The following is a 20,737-nucleotide window of genomic DNA, read 5'->3' as shown; positions in this document are numbered from 1 at the left end:
TATGAACACATAATTTCAGCAATTCTACTGCCAACAGCAGTAGAATTTTTCCCCTGGAAAATGGCACTGGTTCTTGGGAGTTTTTGGCAAATTTCAGGAAACAAAACATCACTATTTTGTTTGGTTCCCTTGTGATATAATAATATTTATTCTTCTCTTTGTCAAAATTATTCATGAAGGAAATCAGATTACATTGGCATAGTGCATGGATATCTGAGGGATCACCTATCATCAACTGTTTCTCCCCATCTGATACACTTCAGAATAGTGGATGCATTCCAGGTTGCCTCTAGTAAATATTGTCATCTTGTGAGAACAAGGAAGCCTGTCTTCTCAATTGTGATCCCTACCCAGAAATTTTCTCAGAAAGCTAGTGTCCTTTATGGGGATTTGAAAAGCTCCGAATACCTATTTTAATGTGTTTCTGGGGCCCTAATGTGGCTTTTCCGATTATTATGACTGCTTAAGTCTGGGCTGCCTAAATTGGTGCATGTTTTCAAGTATTTTTTGTTCTTGGATTTTGCCAGCTGTTTGTTTGCTGGACAGCTGCAAAAAAATTAAACCAGTACAAAATTAAATGGGGGTATATGCTGCCAACTAGACACAAGAGTTTTTTTCCAAACACCATCACTCTGCTAAATAAATAATTCCCTCAACATTGTCAAACTGTTTACTAAGCCTGCATTACTATTATTACTCCTCCCTTCCTTTCACCCATCTCCTCCCACTTATGACTGTATGACTGTAACTTTGTTGCTTGTATCCTAACAATTTATATTTACTGTTTCCTAGGATGATTTTTTTTATAAATAAGCATTACTATTACTACTATTAATCTTCCCATCCTTCCTTTTACTCATCCCTTCCCACTTGTGACTGTATGACTGTAACTTTGTCACTTGTATCCTTACAATTTATATTTACTGTTTCCTAGTATGATTTGATTGCTTATTGTACCCTATGGCTAGTATTAAGTGTGGTACCTGATGATTCTTGACTATTGATGAATGTATCTTTTCTTTTATGTACAGAGAGTACATGCTCCAAAACAAATTCCTTGTGTGTCCAATCACACATTTTAGAGGGGAGGCCTTTTTTTTAAAGGGAGGGAAGTAATTTTTAAAATATTTTTGAAGTAATTTCTATTTGAATGAACCCATTTTCTGCCAAGCTGATTATTATTATATAGTTTGCCTTAGAGGAAGCTGAAAGAAACATGGGAATTTAATACATTCTTTTAAAAAGAACATACATTCTAACCATTTAAAAAAATATTTTCAATAAACATATCCCAAGGAAAATGATGCCTTAAAGCCCTTTGAGGTAACAATGAATTGCATCCATTTTTTCTAAAGGAAATATGTTAAAGCTTCAAAAAAAAATATTGGTTGATTTTTTTCCCTACAAGTTGGTTAGTTGGTAGCAACATGGACTACAATGTCACGTAGACTTGCCATTACATGAAAAGAAGGAGCCAAAAGATTCATTTTGCATTTCCATTTTTTTACCATTGCTGAAACAATCAGAAAAGAGGTTTTCTCTTTACCTGCATCACTAAACTAAATTTCCTTGCTTTTTTCATTTTTCAAGTTTTTTATCTGACAAATTTATATTTTCATTGATATTTTTATCATTGATTCCAAGAATAACTAATTCCACAAACATATAACATGTTTAATCATCCCAAACCATTCAAACCTTGCTCTTTGGCATGGAAAAACTGATTTCACAGGAATATAGCATTTACATCTTTTGCAACACTTCATATTATGCTTCCAAATACCACTGAATACTGTTAAATATTTTAGCTCTGACTTTAGCTCCGCCACTTCAGATTATCATATCTCCTGAACTTCACTCTTTTCACCATACCTCAAGTCTGGGTTCCTTTGCAAGCACTGCTCTACAAAGTTGTGAAAATATGGTGAGAAAGTACGGTGGTAAGGATGCAGTGCTGCTTCACCATTAGAGGCTCTAGCATTGCTGGCTGCCATGCCTTCTCCAAGACTACTGCTAGCCCCAGAGCGTGATGGCTTCATAGTCAGTTCCTCTGGAGGAATAGTAGTTGTGTCTAGTAGACAAGGGACAGTTCCATTGAGTTTCTCCAAAAGCATCTGAAGCATGAGAACAAAATGTTGTTGAAAGTATCACATCACTGTAGAGCAGTTAATGTTATAATAATTCTAATGGCTTTGCTGTCATATATACAGTCAGGAACTGAAGTGAAAGGGAAACAGAAAAATCTCCTACCTGTGTTGCAGGCATATCTTTGAATGGAACATGGCCATTTGCTAGCTCACAGGCTGTTATTCCAACACTATAGATATCAGATTTTGCATCATAGCCTTGCAGGTTCTAAAATCAGAAAAGCAAAACTGTACTGAGTTATAAATGTTATTCAATGAAATTTAAATTGAAAAATACACAAGCTAAGCATATCATAATTACCCCCATATCAATCCATTCATCAAACAGACGATGCTTTTATTGCAGCATCAATATCAGACAAAAAGTTTTCTTAAGAATGAATAAAAAAATATTGAAACTTCTAGTCAGAATACCAAGTAATTTTAAAAAGACATTATCTGAAGCTGTTCAAAAATAAATGGTAAAATGGGTGATGAAAATGTATGACATGCACACTTAAAGGTTGAGAAACGTTAACACCAAGAAAACTAACATACCTGCTGCAAGACCTCTGGACTAAGCCATGGTAGAACTTTGATGCTAAATTTGGGGAAATCATGAACCACTTTGAGACGCTGACCATGGCTGATCATACTGAGGTTACTACGCAAACCAGAAAGATATACTTTTCCATCTGCAGAAATCAGGATATGACTGGCCTTCACACTCCTACATGCAAAAAGAACAGAAAGAAAATAGCCACAAACCCCCATCCATCCAAACCAACTCTATTTTATACCGAAAAACAAAACTCTGGAATGTGAGAAAGAAGGTATTGTTGAGAAGTACAGCTAATATTTGCACCGTGGCAATATTAATCTGAGCAAAAAGTCAAAGCTGGCAATAATTATTTTACTAGTTAACATAAGGCAATTATCTTCTTACCTATGAACATAACCCATATGGTGTATATAATCCAGAGCTTTTAATACTCCTTGAAGGATGTAAGCCATAGCTAATTCACTCATACCATCCATAAAATGTGTACGTATTAAATCTTTAGCAGAACCTTTAAAAAGAGAATGAATACAATATCATGATTTGATATAGTCCTGAAAATATTAATAGACTTATATTCTATTATCTATAAAAATCAGAAAGATGAGAAACAATTAAATGTGAAGTTGTAATTCTATTTGACAAAAAGGGCGTTGGTACTTACCTGATACGCTCGTTCTCTGTGAGCTGTGAAGAGCATCCAGTGATGGGAGGTGCTTCAGTCCCTTCTAGGAAGGCTGGGCTTAAACCAGAGTTTTTCATAAGGAACAAGAACCAATGAGATATAAAATCTACCGTTGGACTAAGTTTAGGAAGACTTAGGTTCAAATTACTACTTAGTTAGGAAGCTAAGCTTTGTGAATTTGGACCAGTCACTATTAGACTAACATTACAGTAATTTTTCAAATCAAAAGAGGAAAAAACCATGTACACTGAAATGAGGTCTTAGAAAACATACAACATTTATATTTAATCATTTGATATGGTAGTTAGAATATGTTTTCCCTGGAAAGTTCATGTACAGAATTCTCCCAAGTATAGATGAAAATTGAGGAGCTGCAGTTGTCCTTAATGGATCTTCTTTCTCCATATTGACAACAGAAGAATAACTTCTTGTTTCCTTCAATCTAACCTATTCCACTCTCCTATTGTGAACATGATTCACAACCAGGGCCTTCTTACCTTGTATTACCAAAAAGTGACTTGGTTCTAAAACACAAATTAACATAAAAATCAATATAACTGTCTATGTTTAGGCAATTACCGCAAAATCTAATATATGGAATAAAACGTAACTTTATGGCTCTTTTATTTTAATGCTGCCACTAATTACTATCAATGCCTGAATATGCTTTCATTACATTGTAAAAACAAATCCTGTGTGAAAGATCAAGAAAACCCTTCCTATTCTTACTTACCATATGCCATGAATGATGTAACAACCCATAGTTCATTGTCAGCTATGAAGGCTGCTTTATATGGCACTAAATTGGGGTGGCTGAAGAATTTTGAGACATGAAGCTCACCCTAAAATCCAAAATGTAACAAGTTATTCTTGGTAAATCAGATGTGAGATATGGAATAAGATATGCAGAGGGAATTAAATAATAATAATTAGCAATATAATATAGTATTCTGTTAATAATGTAATTTATTCATTCAGATTTTTATCTGGCAATCATAGTTCATGGAGACTTTAGTGACTAACAGCAGAGGCAGGAAGAACAACTGAAATAAAATATTATTATCCTTTTTCCAGATATATTAAATTGATCCCTGTAGGAACAGAATACAGTACCCAATGTGCTTCATTCATAATAATTCTTATATTCTGTTGTAGAATTGTCATATATTAAGCTGGTTAAGAACTTAGAACACTTCTAGGTGGGACCAACCAACCAAATTTGGCATGTTGCTAGCTTTACCTGCAAAAATGCTACCATCTCATTGGTGCAGACTTCTAAGTTGACTCTCCGGACAGTGACAAATTCCCCACTTGGTTTATATTGTGCCAGATTCACAGTCATTAATTCCTCAAAACCTTTTCCTGAAAAAAAAAATGTAGCACCCATACAATACTATTTCAATCAAAATGAAACATTTAACATCTCAAACATTTTTTTGCACTTAGCCATTTTAAAATTTTAGTTATGGTAGAATTCAGGAAAGTCATCTCCTTAATCTATATTTTAAAGCTCATTTCTTCAATCACTTTTTTGCTAGTAAATTTAAATCAATAACTGGAGAATAAAATGAGTTCTCAATATTCTCTTAGTTGTCCACATTTTTCCTATTCATTTCTTCTTCCAGCTTGGGTCACCTATTATTCAGTATTCTTCATACAAATTTTCTTTTCTTTTTTTTTGTAATTATTTTATTTTATTCAAAAGATTAAAATCCAAGATTAAAAAAAATAAACAGAGACAAAATAAAACCTGGGCTGTCAACTGAAGCTGACAAGTTCAGTATTTTTAACCGCTGAGTTATTGCACCCTCTGTGTATTCAAACTAAGAGATGTGTTAAAAGATGATATTGTGGCATTTGGTAGCTCATAATCCCAACACAATTCAACGCCCCCAATTTTTTTTTCTTTTTCCTGGTCAACTAATGTAGGGATGGGGGCATTAGAGTATTATCTTCATATTCTTGATTATAATTCTTAAATAATTTCCTGTTATTACCATGCAACTTAATTTAGTGGGATTAATTTAAAATATGTGAAGGGAAAGTAAGTAACCTTGTCTTTAGATTTATAACAAGTTTGCAATTACAGCGGCCAACATTACCTATTACGGTCAGTAATTCATAACAACTGATGTCAGGCAGGTAACTGCTCATGTTATCCCTCTTCGGGGAAGATGCTATTGACTCTGAACTTGCTTCATTGGTCTAGAAGATAAAAAATAAGATATGGAAAATATTATAAGATCTGTAAAACAATATTGCATATATTTGGCACTATTTATATCAGTAGAGAGAACTAGAAAATATCCTTTAAGAGGTAGTATCATCTCTAAAACATATTTTTAGGAAAATTAGGTGTAAAATATTATCCAAGTCATTATACAATGTTTGACTGTAATTCTTGCTCAATCTGTCACAAGAAGCATTTGTTCTTTTACAAAATTGTTACTTCTAAATAGACATACACATCTTTATTATCGTCCAAAACATGCAATTCAATATATCTAGGTATATATTTGTAATCCCGGGATTGACATAGTATATAGCTTTTAAGAGTACTGGCACAATTTTTCGGCTCAGTTCTGCAGAATATTTCAAGTTCAAACTTTATCATATCAAGAGAAAATTATTCAGAAACCAGGATATAGAAGATTATCAGTGTAATAGAGGAAGACCACTAACCTCAAAGCTGGCCACTCTCAGCTAAATGGATGAACCGTTTTGGAGATTCTGTTTATATTCTTTGCAATACAATATATATTCTTTGCAATACAACAGAAAAAAAATTAACTGTCTTCCTCACTCTTTTTTTTAAAAAGCACAACATATTTTGAGTGCACTTAAGAATAATATAATAACAATACTTTATTTAAACAAGAAAGGAAAATACTAGAAAGGAAAACTTGCAAGCAGAACAGGAACACACATTTTGGAGAAGAATAGATATTGTTTAAAAGCTCAATTTAATAAGTTTACTCAAACTTTACTCAGTCCAATAAGGCTTAATCTGGTAAATATATATTCAATTCCAGCCTAAAGCTCTTTTAAGGTTCAGTATTCACACTAAACAAATATAATTCAACTTTTGTGCTGCACAAAATAAAGATAGCATGTTGTTATTTGCAGAGGAATATAGTTTCCAGCAAATCTGTTAACTGTTACAAAACATCATTACTAATTTCTAAATTGCCACGCGAAAAAATAACTGCTTGAAAAATTCTATTCATGCAGAAGAAAACTACTGAAGCTTGATGTTTTTACAAACATATTAAAAAGTTTGAAATTAAAATTTTACTTGTGATATAATTTCTCCAAATAAATAAAACTCTGCTGTTCCCCAAGGATTTCAACACTGGATCATTTTTGGTGTAAAATGGCAAACAATAAGCAAAGGAATTTCTCATTTCAAAAGTGTCAGCTTTTTATAAATTTGGTTGAATTTATTTTGAAAAAACTTGTTTGGAAAACGTGATGTAGTACAAGCAACTAATGCACTGGAAATATCAAATCAAAAGTTAGGAAAAATGATACACATTTGCTATTTTTAGGATTGGCTAAATGCTACTTCAGCATCATCTCTCAATCCCTCCCACTCCCCGTCCTTCCTATAATTTTTCCCTCACCTAGATTTTCCTAGCAGTTCCATTATTTCTTACAGGAAGTTCTCTTTAGTCTTGACACATTGAAATGCTCTTCAGGCACCTTCAAGTTAACACAGCTTGATTTTTGTCATTAAATTTTCTGTTGTTGCCACCAGCTATGCACAGTTCTGTTTTATTTTGTCTCTCCTTGATTAGCATATCTTTTTTATAGTATTGCTAGACCTTTTGAAAATCATCCCTTTTTACAAATACTTCCTTGCTTGAGGTTTCTGTTAATGGACTTTATTTTCTTCTAGTTAAAGCTTCTTCCACTTATTACCCGACATTATAATCTTTACTTCATTCTTTCTGGTTTCATGATCTGTTGCTTTCTAGGACTTCTTCATAGCCCTGTTTGTTCAAACAATTCCATTTATTGTTACTGTACCGTGGAAGATTTCTTTTGAAAAAAATAATGTTTTTCAGAAACTGCAAAGTTATCAAGATTGAAACATGCTTTACCCTGAACACTTGAATTTTTATTGATGACGTCTCTACAGCTCATCACTGATGAAGGAATAAAAACGGCCGAAAATAAGGCACTAATGGCTTTACAGTATTATAAACAATTTAGTATAACAATTAAGTTATACTAAACTGAGTGTTGGTTTCTCCCATATAATTCTATATCACTTATTTGGGAAGAACCTAACTGAAATCAATGGAATTTCTGAGAAGACAAATCTGAAATTGCACTATAATCTCTTAAATATTCTATGTAGTTATTCATAAATACACAAGTACTATTCCTAACTTTTAGCAAACAGGAGTTTTTCTGAATCTGACCAGAATTATAAAAAATTACAACAAAGTTAATTTGTCTGGTCATACTTTATGTGTATTTTTATTTGATTATTTTTTAAGAGCAGATTAACTATTTCTCTTTTATATTTTACTTTTTAAATAAACATTATACCAATTATCAGTATAAAGGAATCCTTGTCAGATTAGCCATTTGTGAGTCCAAGATTCTTGACCAAAATAAAATACATATGCCAATCACAACTTTATTTCCAGGGTGAAATCTTGTGTCCACACATATGAAGCTAAAACATTTGATGTTTAAATAAGATAAAATGAAAATAATTTTAAAATGGCTACAAGTAATAGAATAAATTTCCATGCAAAAGGCCACAACACCACAGCCTTTGAAAGACACTTACTTTTCTCCGAGAATCACCCGGAGGCTGCTCTGGAGTAAAGAAATTTATAATTCGACTTTGGTTTTAAAACAGATACTCATTAAAAAATAAATCTGAATTAATTCATACATATGCCTCCTAATCCAACCCTCTGAATGCTTAAGTGTCTGTTTACTGTCTTGTATATATCAAAAGCAATAAGCAATATCATCACACCATAGCCTGGGGAAGAAGTTGCAGATTAGCTACCAGGCAGTCTATCTCTTGAAATCCATTTGTCTCTGATCTCTTTACTTGGTTGAAAAGAGGAGACAGACTATAGAAAACACCTGTTTTTTCTTCCCACCCTACCTAATTCACAAAATGTAGTTTAAAGAGAGATTTCAAGAGAGTAAGCTGTTTGCTCTACTATACATTGAGAGCAATGTAATTGCGACAGTAGCAGAAGTCAAGGAAAGACAGATTGTCTGCAAAATTTGTTTGCTTCCCCACAACAGCAGAGAGATCGGAGAAAAAAAGATTTCAAGAGAATAATGTAAGCTGTTTTCATAGTGCGTCCATAGTTTCAACCTCAGATTGCCAGCACAATTACATTACTTTTGATGTCCAGACGTGCAAAAAGCTTACAATACTTTCTTGAAATCTTTTTCTTTCCAATCTCTTTTTTCTGTGGGAGCATGGGTAAAATTAGGCAAAGAATAAATTGCCTAAAGGAATCACTTCTTTTGTTCTACATTCACCCCACCCCAGAGCAGTACATTCAATGTGCTGAAGAGCAAATTGCTTGTTTTCTTAAAATCCCTTTCTCTCTAATCTCTCTACTCTGCAAAAGAGAAAAAAAATCCATGGATGAGATGCAAAACTACATGTACAGGCTGTAATGATGATCAGGTCACTGAGGATGCTATGAATATCTTGAATAGGCAATAAAAATATTTTTCCAATACCATTCACAATAACTTTGATTGCAGAACAACCAGTCAGTAAATGACAATTATGTATATACATATATATACCCCTCACATTTATCTCCCCTCCATTAAACGCACACATTTTCAAAGTTGCATTCTTTCTTTGAGAGAGAAAATAGTTAAGGTTTCTGCTTGCAGACTTCAAACACCAAAACGTAAACCTCAGGCTGAACTTGAGGAAGAAAGAAAGCTGCACAGAGTAAACATGATGAGAATTCCAAGTTTCTGTCCTGAATTATTAGATGCAAGCATGTCCTTTGTCCACTTTTTGTGTATATGTGACTTAGGCTAGGTGATTGAAAGGAAGTTACAAGACACCCTAAAACTAATGAGGAAACGGAATTTTGGAAGCTTAGACAGTTTTTCAAATAATAGTAACATTAGGTAGATTGAGTAGTACAAAATTAATTACATGAAAGAAACATCTGCTTCATAACAGACTCTAGCTGGGTGTTAAAAGTTATTAATCTATGAAAAAAACCAATGAAAAGAAAAAAGAGAAAGCTTCAGTTGTTCCCCAGAACTTATGTTCAGTAATTACTATTTCCAAACCTGGAGATTCAACAATGCTCTTATAGTAGCCACTGGTGGATATATCCTTCAAAATCTTGATCTCAATTAGAATTTAGAATACTATTAGAATAGTACCAATTTGTGGCAGTGAAATCCACAATTAAAATATACAACAAACTTGGAAACTGCTTTATGAAAGTTATTTTTGTTTGGTCATTTGATTATTTTCATTGAAGTCACTCAAGCAGGTTTATTTCAATCCCTTCAGACAGAAAATGTTAGCAAGCATGGCCAGTGCAACTATCATAATTGATAATGAGAAATATCAATTTATTTCTAGTCTTTTCTATATTTTAAACAATATTAATGTATGTAATCGGTTTCTAAGGCCACTCATTTCATCTCAGTACATGACTTTGTGGGATTCACAACACTAAAACAAATACATATACAAATAGAAAATTAATTAACTCAGCTCAGGACTCATTCTCTCTTATCATATTTGTTAAAACTCAAAAACCTTTGCTGTCAGGTACTTTAATATCTCCCCTACTATACCCAAACTAAATACCATTGTCACTTTTAGAATTCTAAAGGTTAGTGGAAGATACTGATTATTAGGCAGATATTCTATGATCTATTTGGTAATTTCATTTTTAATTAAGTTTTAGGAACAGCTTTTTAATTTTGTTTAAATACTTCGTAAAATTTATAGATATTTGACATAGTTTGACATGTGATGTTAATGTGAATTATAAAGTAACACAGATAACAAAATAATATAGGCAATCCTCAACTTAACAATCATTTGTTTAGCAGCCATTCAAAGTTACATCACTGAAAAATAACTTATGATTGCACATGATCATCACAGCATCATTATGGTCATGTGATCAAAATTTGGCTGCTTGGCAATCACCATGTATTTATAATGCAATTGCCATTTGCAACCTTTCCTGCTGGCTTCTGACAAGTAAAGTCAATGGGAGATGCTGGAGTTGCTTAACAACTGCAGTGATTCAACTGTGGAAAAACTGTTATAAAATCAGGTGTGATTCCATTAAAAACCTCCTTTCTTAACAATGGAAATTCCCAATTGTGGCCATAGATCAAGGAGTACCTATAAGATGCAGCTGTTGATCCAGTAATTGGAGGGAATAATACATAATCCACGGGTGTTGGAATAGGGTAAGATTGGAGTCCAAGCACTGTATGAGTTGATGGACCGGAGCTGGAGGGTGAAGCATCTGGTTTTCTTGCTTTTAGTTTCATTACTGTTGAGAGCTGCCCAAACTTGTTTTTTTAAACAAGTGATATAAATAAAGCTTAAGAAGGACACAAATCATTTAATATTAGGGTTTTCTGATCTTCAACAATTTCAAGCATTCATGAACAAATAATTCCCTTTTCTCCACAGGAAAGACTATTAGGGGAAATTTCTTTTTTTAAATGAGTACAGATAATCCTCTGATTACAAATAAAATAAAGCCTGCCAATTACATTTGTAACCTGAGGATTCATTTGACCGAATTACGTTAAATAAACATGATCACTCACCAGTTTCTGCATAAAAGACTTTGGCTTATCTGCCATGTGGGCCAGCCTCTTCTAGAGCTCTTCGAAAAACAAGTTCAGTAAAGCCATGGGAAATGGGTTGGGGAGGAGTAAGTGGAATCTGGGATACTAGCAAAGCAAGCCTAGTCTGTGGAGACCTGGCAGGAGGTGTGGGGAAGGAATAGGCAGGGGATATGTTGCAGTGTCTCTACGGTTGGTTGTAAGGACAAATGACCAGCGTGGTGCTGCAACATGTGTAACTTCAGGACTGAGTGGTAAATACATTTTTGGGGAGGGGGGGTATCGTAATTTTGAATGGTCACTAATTGAACTGTTGTAACTTGAGGAATATCTGTTATCATTCTTTCCTGTACTCATGTTGACCTTGTTTGAAGACATTTTTTCCTAAATATTAGACTAAATGTGTAGATTACAACTTGTATAGATACAAAATACTGTATATAGATTAGCATTTTCGCTGTGCACCTTTAAGTAATCACTCCAACACTTATACCATCCTGAAAAATCTGAATTATTTTAGAGAAATTCATTAAAAATCAATGGGTAACTATTAAGGGATTCCCAATAAATGCTGCAATCCATAAGAAATTAATGTGAGAAACCTTGAATTAAATCTGCAGATTCTGTAAAACAAATATTCATATGAGGCCAATCCAATATGAAGCAGAAAAAATGAATATAATTTAAATGCTTACCTCCAAAGAGTTCCAATTCCCGTAAGCCCTCAAGAATAAATTTTTCAGACATCCACCGCTGTGAAAGAACCCCCACAAAAAGGTAATGTGACATAATTATCATATTTCTTCTAAGTAAAAGGGGAAAAAACACCCCAGTATGATCCTTAAACTTATAACATCAGAGAAATGTTTAGAGATAAGTCATAACAAATTATAAGTCATAATTTGTTTGGCTTTTTCTACAAGTCCACTGGGTATGATAAAATGACCCTTCATGGTATCCATTTACAAGATAAATTTGAAGTACTTTTATACATTCTACACACTTTTTCTACAATCATATTCCAATCATTTTATACAAATATATATATATTCTCTTTTAAACTATAACTTAATTTATATTGTAAATTTCAATCCTTTTAACCAGATACTTTCCCATTATTCTATTGGTATATTGTGTTCAAAATTCTTAGCCTACATTATTATTCAGTCTTTCATGTATATGCCTTCTGTTTCGAACTTCACTAAAAGTTTATATATTTTAGTAATTATATTTCATTCTTTGGCCATAGTTCAGGTTAAAATTCTGTTTTCTGCTACTCAATTCCAAATGTTTATTTATTAATTAGGCCAAGTCTTTATTTATTAAATAAATTTATATGGCTGCTCAACTCATAGTGTCTTTGGGTGGATTACAACATTAAAAAATTGCAGGGAAAAAAATCCCATACATTCCAATCCTCTCCCTCCCCCTCCCCCAGTGGCAATAAATACAGTGATGCCAACTATTTATTTATTTTAAAAATGACATATTATCTACCTTAAACCTTTCTCTTAATTGTGTAGATAGAAAATATTGAAAACTAAATCCTTTTGTAGTCAATTCTTTCTTGATTTCATCTTACAGTCTCCATGTTCCTGCTATAACAACTCTTGATAAGTTAAACATTCTTTACATACTGTTTCTTTTCTATAAATGCTTTTTGTGCTGAGACCTACAAAGGCATTTTCAGGCATAGACAGACTTTATTTCTGTTCCACAGTCTCAATAGCAACTCTACATGAAAGATTTTTATCACAGAAATTCTCCCAAACAACGTCCATTGTCATTTCTCCTATCTTAATATGTTCTTGATTTCATTCCATGTTTTAAGGTAATTCTTCTGGTATAACTACAATTTATGTTAACCATACTTATACCCAAGCATTTCACTTTCTTCCCAATCTTACAATTAGTTGCTTCTAGCAATTCCATTTATTTTCCATTTTCATAGTCTTTGTTTAACATAATCTTTGCTACTTTTAAAGCAACACCCAAAAGTTCTTAATTTTTCCTTTTAATATTTCTATTCTTTCCAGAGGACCTTTTGATTGCTCAAAATAATAAATCCACATGGTATGTTGAGTTAGTGCTCAATCTTATCATTATCATATCAGGCTGAAATATATCTACAGAAGTATAAATAATTAAAATTACATTATTTGTGATTGTGTGAATTTTTTAAAAAAAGACACTTTCTCGTTAAATTGTGTTTAAAGTCACTCTAATTCGTTCTGGTTTACTTACAAGGAAAGACATGGAATCCACCCGTGATAATGTTAGTCCACAGGCATGAAAATTTTAGAGTGTCCTAATATAAAGAAAAAAAAGCAAGGGAGGTATCACAAAAAAACTGAAAACAAACATTTCTATCAAGCTTCTTACTGTCTTGCTTCATTGAGCTAAGTTAATTAGCTGTATTAAGTGAACTGGATATTTTTTACTCTAAAAATTAAAACAAAAATTACCCAAATAGAACCAAAAAGATACCATTCTGTTCAATTGTACAGTTCGTTTAACACATTGCAGGAATTAAAAAAAACAAACCCAGACATGTTGACTTTCATTACATCAGTATTATTTTACACTATTGCCTATGATGGTAGAAGGTAGTCCACATGCATTCTTCCTAAGTCAACTTATTGAAAGGCTGTGGAGTTAAAGTAAAGTACTGTATATCCAAACACATGACTTATAAATAATGGCTGAAGAGAGTTTAAGACTATGATGGAAATCTCACTACCCCCATATCGTTCAGGACATACTGATAGACTATCAGCTATCTGTTGATCAACCACCATTATAGATTCATCACTGTCAGAACTGGATTTAACATAGACTTGAATGGTATTCTTTCTTTTCTCAAATATTGCTCTCATACTCAGTGTAACATTAAATTCACATAATTTAAAACCAAACTTTACTCCCCAAAATATTCTTAATAAATCAGTACCTAATTGCAGTATATCTACATTTATATGAAATCACTGGGTGAGATCATTCGTCACCATGGACTGAAGTATCACCAATATGCTGATGATACTCAGCTGTATGTCTCGGCCCAGTGTTGCTGTGTCTCCCTCTCACCGTTCTTGGAAGCTGTTTGGGGCTGGATGGGGAGCAACGGGTTAAAACTAAACCAGTGCAAGACTGAGTGGCTCTGGGTCTCGGGTTCGTTGGTTCAGGGAGAACCTTTAGTCTTGGATGGGGTGGCACTACCCCAAACAGGCCCTGTGTGTAATCTAGGGGTTCTCCTGGACTCACGACTCCTGTTCGAAGAGCAGGTAGCAGTCGTGGCCAGGAGGGCCTTTGCGCAACTGCGGGTTGTGCACCAGTTACACCCTTTCATGGATCTGCAGTCCCTACTCAGTCACTCATGCCCTGGTCACTTCCCGTCTTGATTACTGCAACACACTCTACATGGGGCTGCCCTTGAAGAGAATCTGGAAGCTCCAGTTAGTGCAAAATGCAGAGGCCCGCATGGTTTTATGCAGACCCCAGTGTGCACAAGAATCACCTCTCCTGCCAGAGCTGCATTGGCTGCCAATTTGCTTCCAGGTGCAATTCAAGGTGCTGGTTGTCACCTTTAAAGCCCTTCATGGCTTGGGTCTGGGTTATCTGAGGAAACATCTCTTGCCGGTGACATCTACCTGACTCATTAGAGTGAGGATGCAGGGAATGCTGCGGGTCCCACCCCTGAGGGAGATATACCTGGTGGGGTCTAGAAGAAGGGCCTTCTCTGTGGTGGCTCCATCTCTCTGGAACATCATTCCCCCAGAGATTAGAATGGTACTGAAGACCTGGTTTTGCCAGCGGGCCTGGGGACCCCAGAGAGGGATGGAATCCATCAAATGGCTAGTGTGATCCGCTGCCGTCAGGGTGAGGGTGAGAGTTGGTTTTTGATTTGTTTTTTGTTTTCCCAAATTTTGTTCTATTGTACTAATTTATTTTATTCTTTTTGTTAGTTCTTATTGTTTTAATTTTAATTTTTTGTTTTAAATATGATTTTACATTGTATAAGCCTCCTTGGGTCGCCATGGGCGAATAGGTGGCAATATAAATAAAAAAAAATAAAACAAATAAATATCTACAACAGCCTGAACAAGAACCTGCAGTTTTGGCAACAGGAAGTGCAGTGTTGCTAGTTTCTACTGCTTCATAGTGTGCAAAAAATAAACAATCCAGTCTCTGAATGTATATTTTATTATTGAACAACATTTTAATAATATTTTTTAAAATCCTGTGAATAGCAACTACCAAGCCATTATTTCACTGTAAGTTTAAAAAAGGGACAACATAATCAAAGATAATTTCAGGAGTTATGAATTATTTTAACAGCTGCAGTGGTTAGAATACAGTACTGCACGCTAATTCTGATTGCTGACTCCTGCAATTTGGCAGTTCCAATCTCACCAGGCTCAAGGTTGACTCAGCCTTCCATTCTTCTGAGGTGGGTAAAATGAGGACCCAGATTGTTGGGGGCAATATGCTGACTGTAAACCACTTAGAGAGGGTTGGAAAGCACTTTGAAGGAAGTCTAAGTTTAAGTGCTATTGTTATTGCTATGTTGTATGTTTCTTCAGTGCCCAAGTTGAAAGCAGTGCTAAGACTAAGGCTGTTCCACAATATGCTTAACCAGATCAATTATTCTGTGTATCTCAGCATATGAACCCATACTATTTGACTGATTTAAGGTTCAGTGAATTGTGCACTTTTAAAACTAGGTAACTAGGTTAAATCTGTTGTGTGAACTGTGAGAAATTTTATATTTAAAAATAAAATGAGTGAATCGGATTTATGTATGTGTGGATTTTTCCCTTTTTTCCTTTCCACCGTTTAATTTTATGCTCTGTGCCTTTCCTAACTACCTTAAATTCTCATGAGCTTCACTTTGCTGTTACCAAGAGATTTTGGATAGCTAGGAGATTGGCACTCCAAGGGGCTGTGAATCACAGTAGATTGTGTGTGGAAAATAATCTCCTTGGGTATATATATATACCCCAAACCAACGGGGACACGCATTTCAGGTAGGGGCAAGGAAGAGGGAACTTCGGCTTTGCATGTTTCCCCAACCTCTCAATTGGGAAGGGTGCCGGGCCCCTGGATTTAGATAGGTGGATGCCTGGTTTAGGTGAGATTGAAAAAGTGAAATGCACCGGATCTATATAAAAAAGATGGACTAAAATATGGGATGTGACTAGTAATTTAATTTAATTTGGTAAAACAAAGGTACTTTCAATTATAATAAAATGAAAAAATTAAAAAGCCATAAAAGAATTATTTTCTTGAAAAGTTAAGTTGTTATTGAGTATATGAATATTTCTAGAAGTTTACATTGAAAGAGACTATTTTACTATCATTGTATATATATGCATATTCTATGTTTAAAGTAAAAAAAGTTAAAAAGATGAATTATGCTTTTTTGATAATCTATGAAAATAACTCATAGAAAGCAGTATCTTTCTGTTTCTTCACTTTACCCATCTACCACTCTCCAAGTAAAATCTGGAGACTAAAGGAAGGGGGAAAAAGTGGGGTGGGGTAGGGGAGGAAGAATCTTTAATCCCTCTCCACTCTGCAGCCCATTCTGACCTTTTTGCAACTGCTAAACATTTTCTCCCTCTAAATCTCTTTATAAAAACTAAACTATGAGGAATAATCTTTCTTCACAGCTTCTTGGCTTGCCTGGCCAACAAAGCAATGTGGAGAGAAATCTTTTTTTCTCTCTTTCCTTTCCTTTTCTTATTGCTTCCCTCAAGAAATCAGACAAGAATTTTTGTGTCTTGATCTTGCAAAGACAGTTCGATAGATAATTCAATCAGTCCTAAATTTAGTCAGTTGATTTCTTCTATTCAATCCTGGTTAATTTATTGTTTTCTTATCACATATGCTAATTAAGAGGAAGAAATTGCAAACCCACAATCCAGCAAAAGCCTGTTTCCAAAACTCCATTTAATATACTTTTAAAGTATATTAAAAGTAATACTAACCCCATTCAGCCTTCATATCTGCAAACTGCATTATAAGAGATGAGTGAAATGTATGTTTAAGCAGAGTTGCCATATAGCTCTGATTTTCATAAACATATATGCTTGTAAGAAAGTTAATGATTGTAACTATATGTAGAAAAGGGGAGTTTGAGAAAGGAATAGTCTATATCACGGGTATGAAACTTGCAATGTCACGTGATATTTCATGACTTTTTCCCTTTGCAGAACTGAGGTGGGCATGGCCTGCACATGACACATCCAGCCCATGAGCCGCCAATTTGACAGCTCTAGTCTAGATGAAGAAGCAAGGGGAAGCTTATACTGTACACAGTCAGTAATACGAACGTTTAAGAAATGTGATTCAGAAGATCTGAAGTTAGCATATATTGTGTTGCAAAATTTAAATTATTTTTTGCATTTTAATCTAGATATATCCTTAATAATGCATTTGGAACTGCAAAGTGAAGACTAGGTGTTGCTAAATATGTGCTAACCCTTTTTACTTTTCTCTTAAAGTCAAAGAAAAGAAGGTAAACAAATTTGTGATGAGAGCCAGTTTGATTTAAGGCACCAACCTAGAAAGTAAAATATGGGTTCAAATCCTAACTTAGCCATGAAAGTGGGCTAGATAACTTTGGGCAAGTAATTTTCTATTAGCCATAGGAAAAAGGCACATTTTTGCTTTACCAACTGTTATTGCCTAATCTGCTGTGCTGCCTCCATAACAAATTTGTATTTTAGTTTCTCTCAATAATCTCATTACAGTAATATTTCAGCATTGTTGACTCCATGTGGGGGAGTAAGGAAAAATATAGGTGTGTGTCTTTTTAAAAAACTTTTACTTGTGTTTTATCTTTTTAAAAAAATCCCAGTATGGGTGGCAACAGGCTAAGGCCCAAGACAGGAGACTTATTAGATTCTGAGGTTGCAACAGCCCAAATTATAGTACTGATCATATTTAAAGTATTTTAAACAGCTAATCTGTGTCCTGCTGACCAAAGCGGAAGCCACTTTGAAACCAAACCAACTTGAACCTCAATCAAAAATATGATGACCATCACCCAATGTATGCCTACTAAAAATCCATTTCCCAAGAGAGATTTACACACCTTGATTCTGCTTTCCTGCTGGTGGACATAATTGAGAACTACAAACGTAAGTATAAAAATGCCCAATATATCAACATGGAACCTGAATGATTTGAATGTACTGGATATAGATGTACAGTGAGTGTTAATGGAAACCTGGCTCCCCACAATAATGCTAACAATTGTCTTTTGATTCAATAGACTTCAAGGAAGAGTTCTCCAAATTACTGAAAATTAATAGCAACAGCAATAGCATTTAGACTTGTATACTGCTTCACAGTGCTTTTACAGTCCTCTCCAAGCAGTTTACAGTGTCAGCATATTGCCCCCAACAATCTGGGTCCTCATTTCACTGACCTGGGAAGGATGGAAGGCTGAGGTCAACACTGAGCCAGGGAGACTCGAACTGCCAAACTGCTGGCAGCCGGTGATCAGCAGAAGTAGCCTGCAGTACTGCATTCTAACCACTGTGTCATCGCAGCTCTTAAAATTAAACAGCATTGGACTTGGTTAGCTTTTACTAAAAACTACCTGTTTTACCACAGCAGGAATCCTCTTCCTACTGAACATCACAAATGCCAACTGACCAACCGACCAGAAATAGAATTGATTGGATTTATATTAGGCCTCATGGAACAGGGGATGTAGTAATGAACCATGTATCCACAATGCATATGGGCAAAACAAGACCTTAAACAAATGAAGATTGTCACTTATTGGGAAAAATGGCCTTGTATTGATTCTTTCAAATTATTTTTCTCCCAGAAAAATTTCTTAGTCCATAAAAATCAGGATTGCATATCTTAAGGCACTACATCATTGTTTTCCTTCTAACAATGTTAATTAATGAGCCCCTCTCCCTAAAGTTGTTAAAATAATAGATAAACAGAACAATAGAATAACAGAGTTGGAAGGGACCTTGGAGAACTTCTAGTCCCTGTGTTGTGCCTGACTACCCATACTTCCTTACCATCTGTTTGATTAGTGCACGTTATGGCACTCATTATTAAATACTTGATTTTGCTTGACAGCAAGGTTGCTGTCAAGCATTATTACCTGCACTGATAATGCTGTCAAGCATTATTACCTGCATGCACTTATATCCCTATTAATTTTAGATTACCAGGGATAGAAATGTTCTGAATCAATTATTTCTCTGGCCCTGTTTAATTTAAATGCTTCTCCAGAAAATCCATGAATTTAATGCCAAGTAACTCAATCCCTTCCTTTGATGGATGCAAACCATTTCTTTTGTACAGTTTTTCATTGGACCAGCTGCAGACATCATGATATAACTAAAACCTTCCCTTTTACACCACTCCTTTAGCTACACATTGAGCTCCACTATATGCTGGGCTTTTCCTTTTTGTTCCTTATGTACTGGTAAAACCTCTCAAAAACCTCTCAAGCCTACAGCCTATTCTACAAAGTTCCTGCCCCAAGCTCTGGAAATCATTCTGCACAGAGAGTACATCTTTTTGGGACACATCATTTGTGCCAAGATGTACAATACCATCAACATCAGTCCTTACTGGGATTCTTGATTATGTTAAAATATGCCTTTTGTCCCTGTTGGCAGTAGCACGTGGCAAACATCTGACCTCTTTCAAAACCTCTGTATCCTTTCCTGAATTGAGGACTTCTGGGTTAAGCACTCCTTGTCGACGGACCAGGGACTGCGACTGTCCACAGGTTTGGTCCATGCTCTCGTTAGAGAGCCCCAATCATTGTGATTAGGGGCTGAAGCTGCCTTCGAGGGGCGGCGGAGTAAGGGGAAGCCACCAACCAGGTTGAGGGGAGCCGCATCTCCCCTCCCTGGGCTTGGCAATTTTTCCTCCCGAAGACGACCAAGTGGTGGTCTAAAATGGCCACCCTGAAGAGGACTTAGCTGGACTAAGATCTGTGCAGGAGAGAAGGAAGGGGTGGACAACATAAGAATCGGGACAACTTGGTGCAACAATTAATTAAAAGGTACCACAGGACGGATATTTTAAGAATTTTTATGAAAGAATAAGAAAGTGGCAGATTTATAAAGGGAAAGGAAAAAAAGTGAAAATATTTTTGACAGCTGAGCGGGGCTTCGAACCGGGATAGGAAGAAGCCGGAACAAGATATTCAAACAAATTGAATTAAAATACATTGGCAACAAACAACCACAATTTAAAGCTGGACTTAGGAGTTTTTCAAAAAGCAGGGGGGAAATATTTAAACTGAAGATTTGATTGGTTTGGAATACCAGGGCTTGGAAAGCCCTGAACAATAAAATGGGGGGAGGGGGAATGTGAGGACATTGTAAAATGGAGAGTGCCATCTGGCGGACAAAAATTTAAGCTGAAAAAGGGAAAGTTCCTATTTCTCTATGAATCTGATTTGATACAATGAAAAGGAAATATTGAAACAATATAACAAGTACCCTAAAAAGCAAAAATTGAATTAAAATAAAAGAAAAA

General features: G+C 34.9%; 1 protein-coding gene across 17 annotated transcripts in view; it reads right to left on the bottom strand.

Moving 5' to 3' along the window:
* The window catches only part of STRADA (STE20 related adaptor alpha), a 32,827-nt gene that overhangs the window by 8,432 nt on the left and 3,658 nt on the right, over positions 1 to 20,737 (bottom strand). For 8 of the 17 annotated variants that reach the window (XM_087917345.1, XM_087917341.1, XM_087917346.1 and 5 more), the window contains 9 exons: positions 13,457 to 13,520; positions 11,908 to 11,965; positions 5,473 to 5,575; positions 4,611 to 4,732; positions 4,104 to 4,212; positions 3,073 to 3,196; positions 2,685 to 2,856; positions 2,251 to 2,355; positions 1,873 to 2,114 (listed from right to left, as the gene is read on the bottom strand). In XM_087917345.1, the coding sequence (XP_087773471.1) occupies positions 1,873 to 2,114; positions 2,251 to 2,355; positions 2,685 to 2,856; positions 3,073 to 3,196; positions 4,104 to 4,212; positions 4,611 to 4,732; positions 5,473 to 5,524 (926 nt within the window). In that variant the 5' untranslated portion in view covers positions 5,525 to 5,575; positions 11,908 to 11,965; positions 13,457 to 13,520. Of the gene's footprint in view, positions 1 to 1,872; positions 2,115 to 2,250; positions 2,356 to 2,684; positions 2,857 to 3,072; positions 3,197 to 4,103; positions 4,213 to 4,610; positions 4,733 to 5,472; positions 5,576 to 8,174; positions 8,204 to 11,907; positions 11,966 to 13,456; positions 13,521 to 18,644; positions 18,771 to 20,737 lie in introns of all 17 variants that reach the window. The other 9 variants (XM_087917347.1, XM_087917350.1, XM_087917349.1 and 6 more) reach the window with 3 other exon arrangements.

This window comes from Pseudonaja textilis, chromosome Z, assembly GCF_049901715.1.
Source record: "Pseudonaja textilis isolate UNSWEBS1 chromosome Z, rPseTex1.2, whole genome shotgun sequence".
NCBI lineage: Eukaryota > Metazoa > Chordata > Lepidosauria > Squamata > Elapidae > Pseudonaja > Pseudonaja textilis.
Note: the sequence above shows the minus strand (reverse complement) of the source record. Positions and strands in the feature narration are given on the sequence as shown.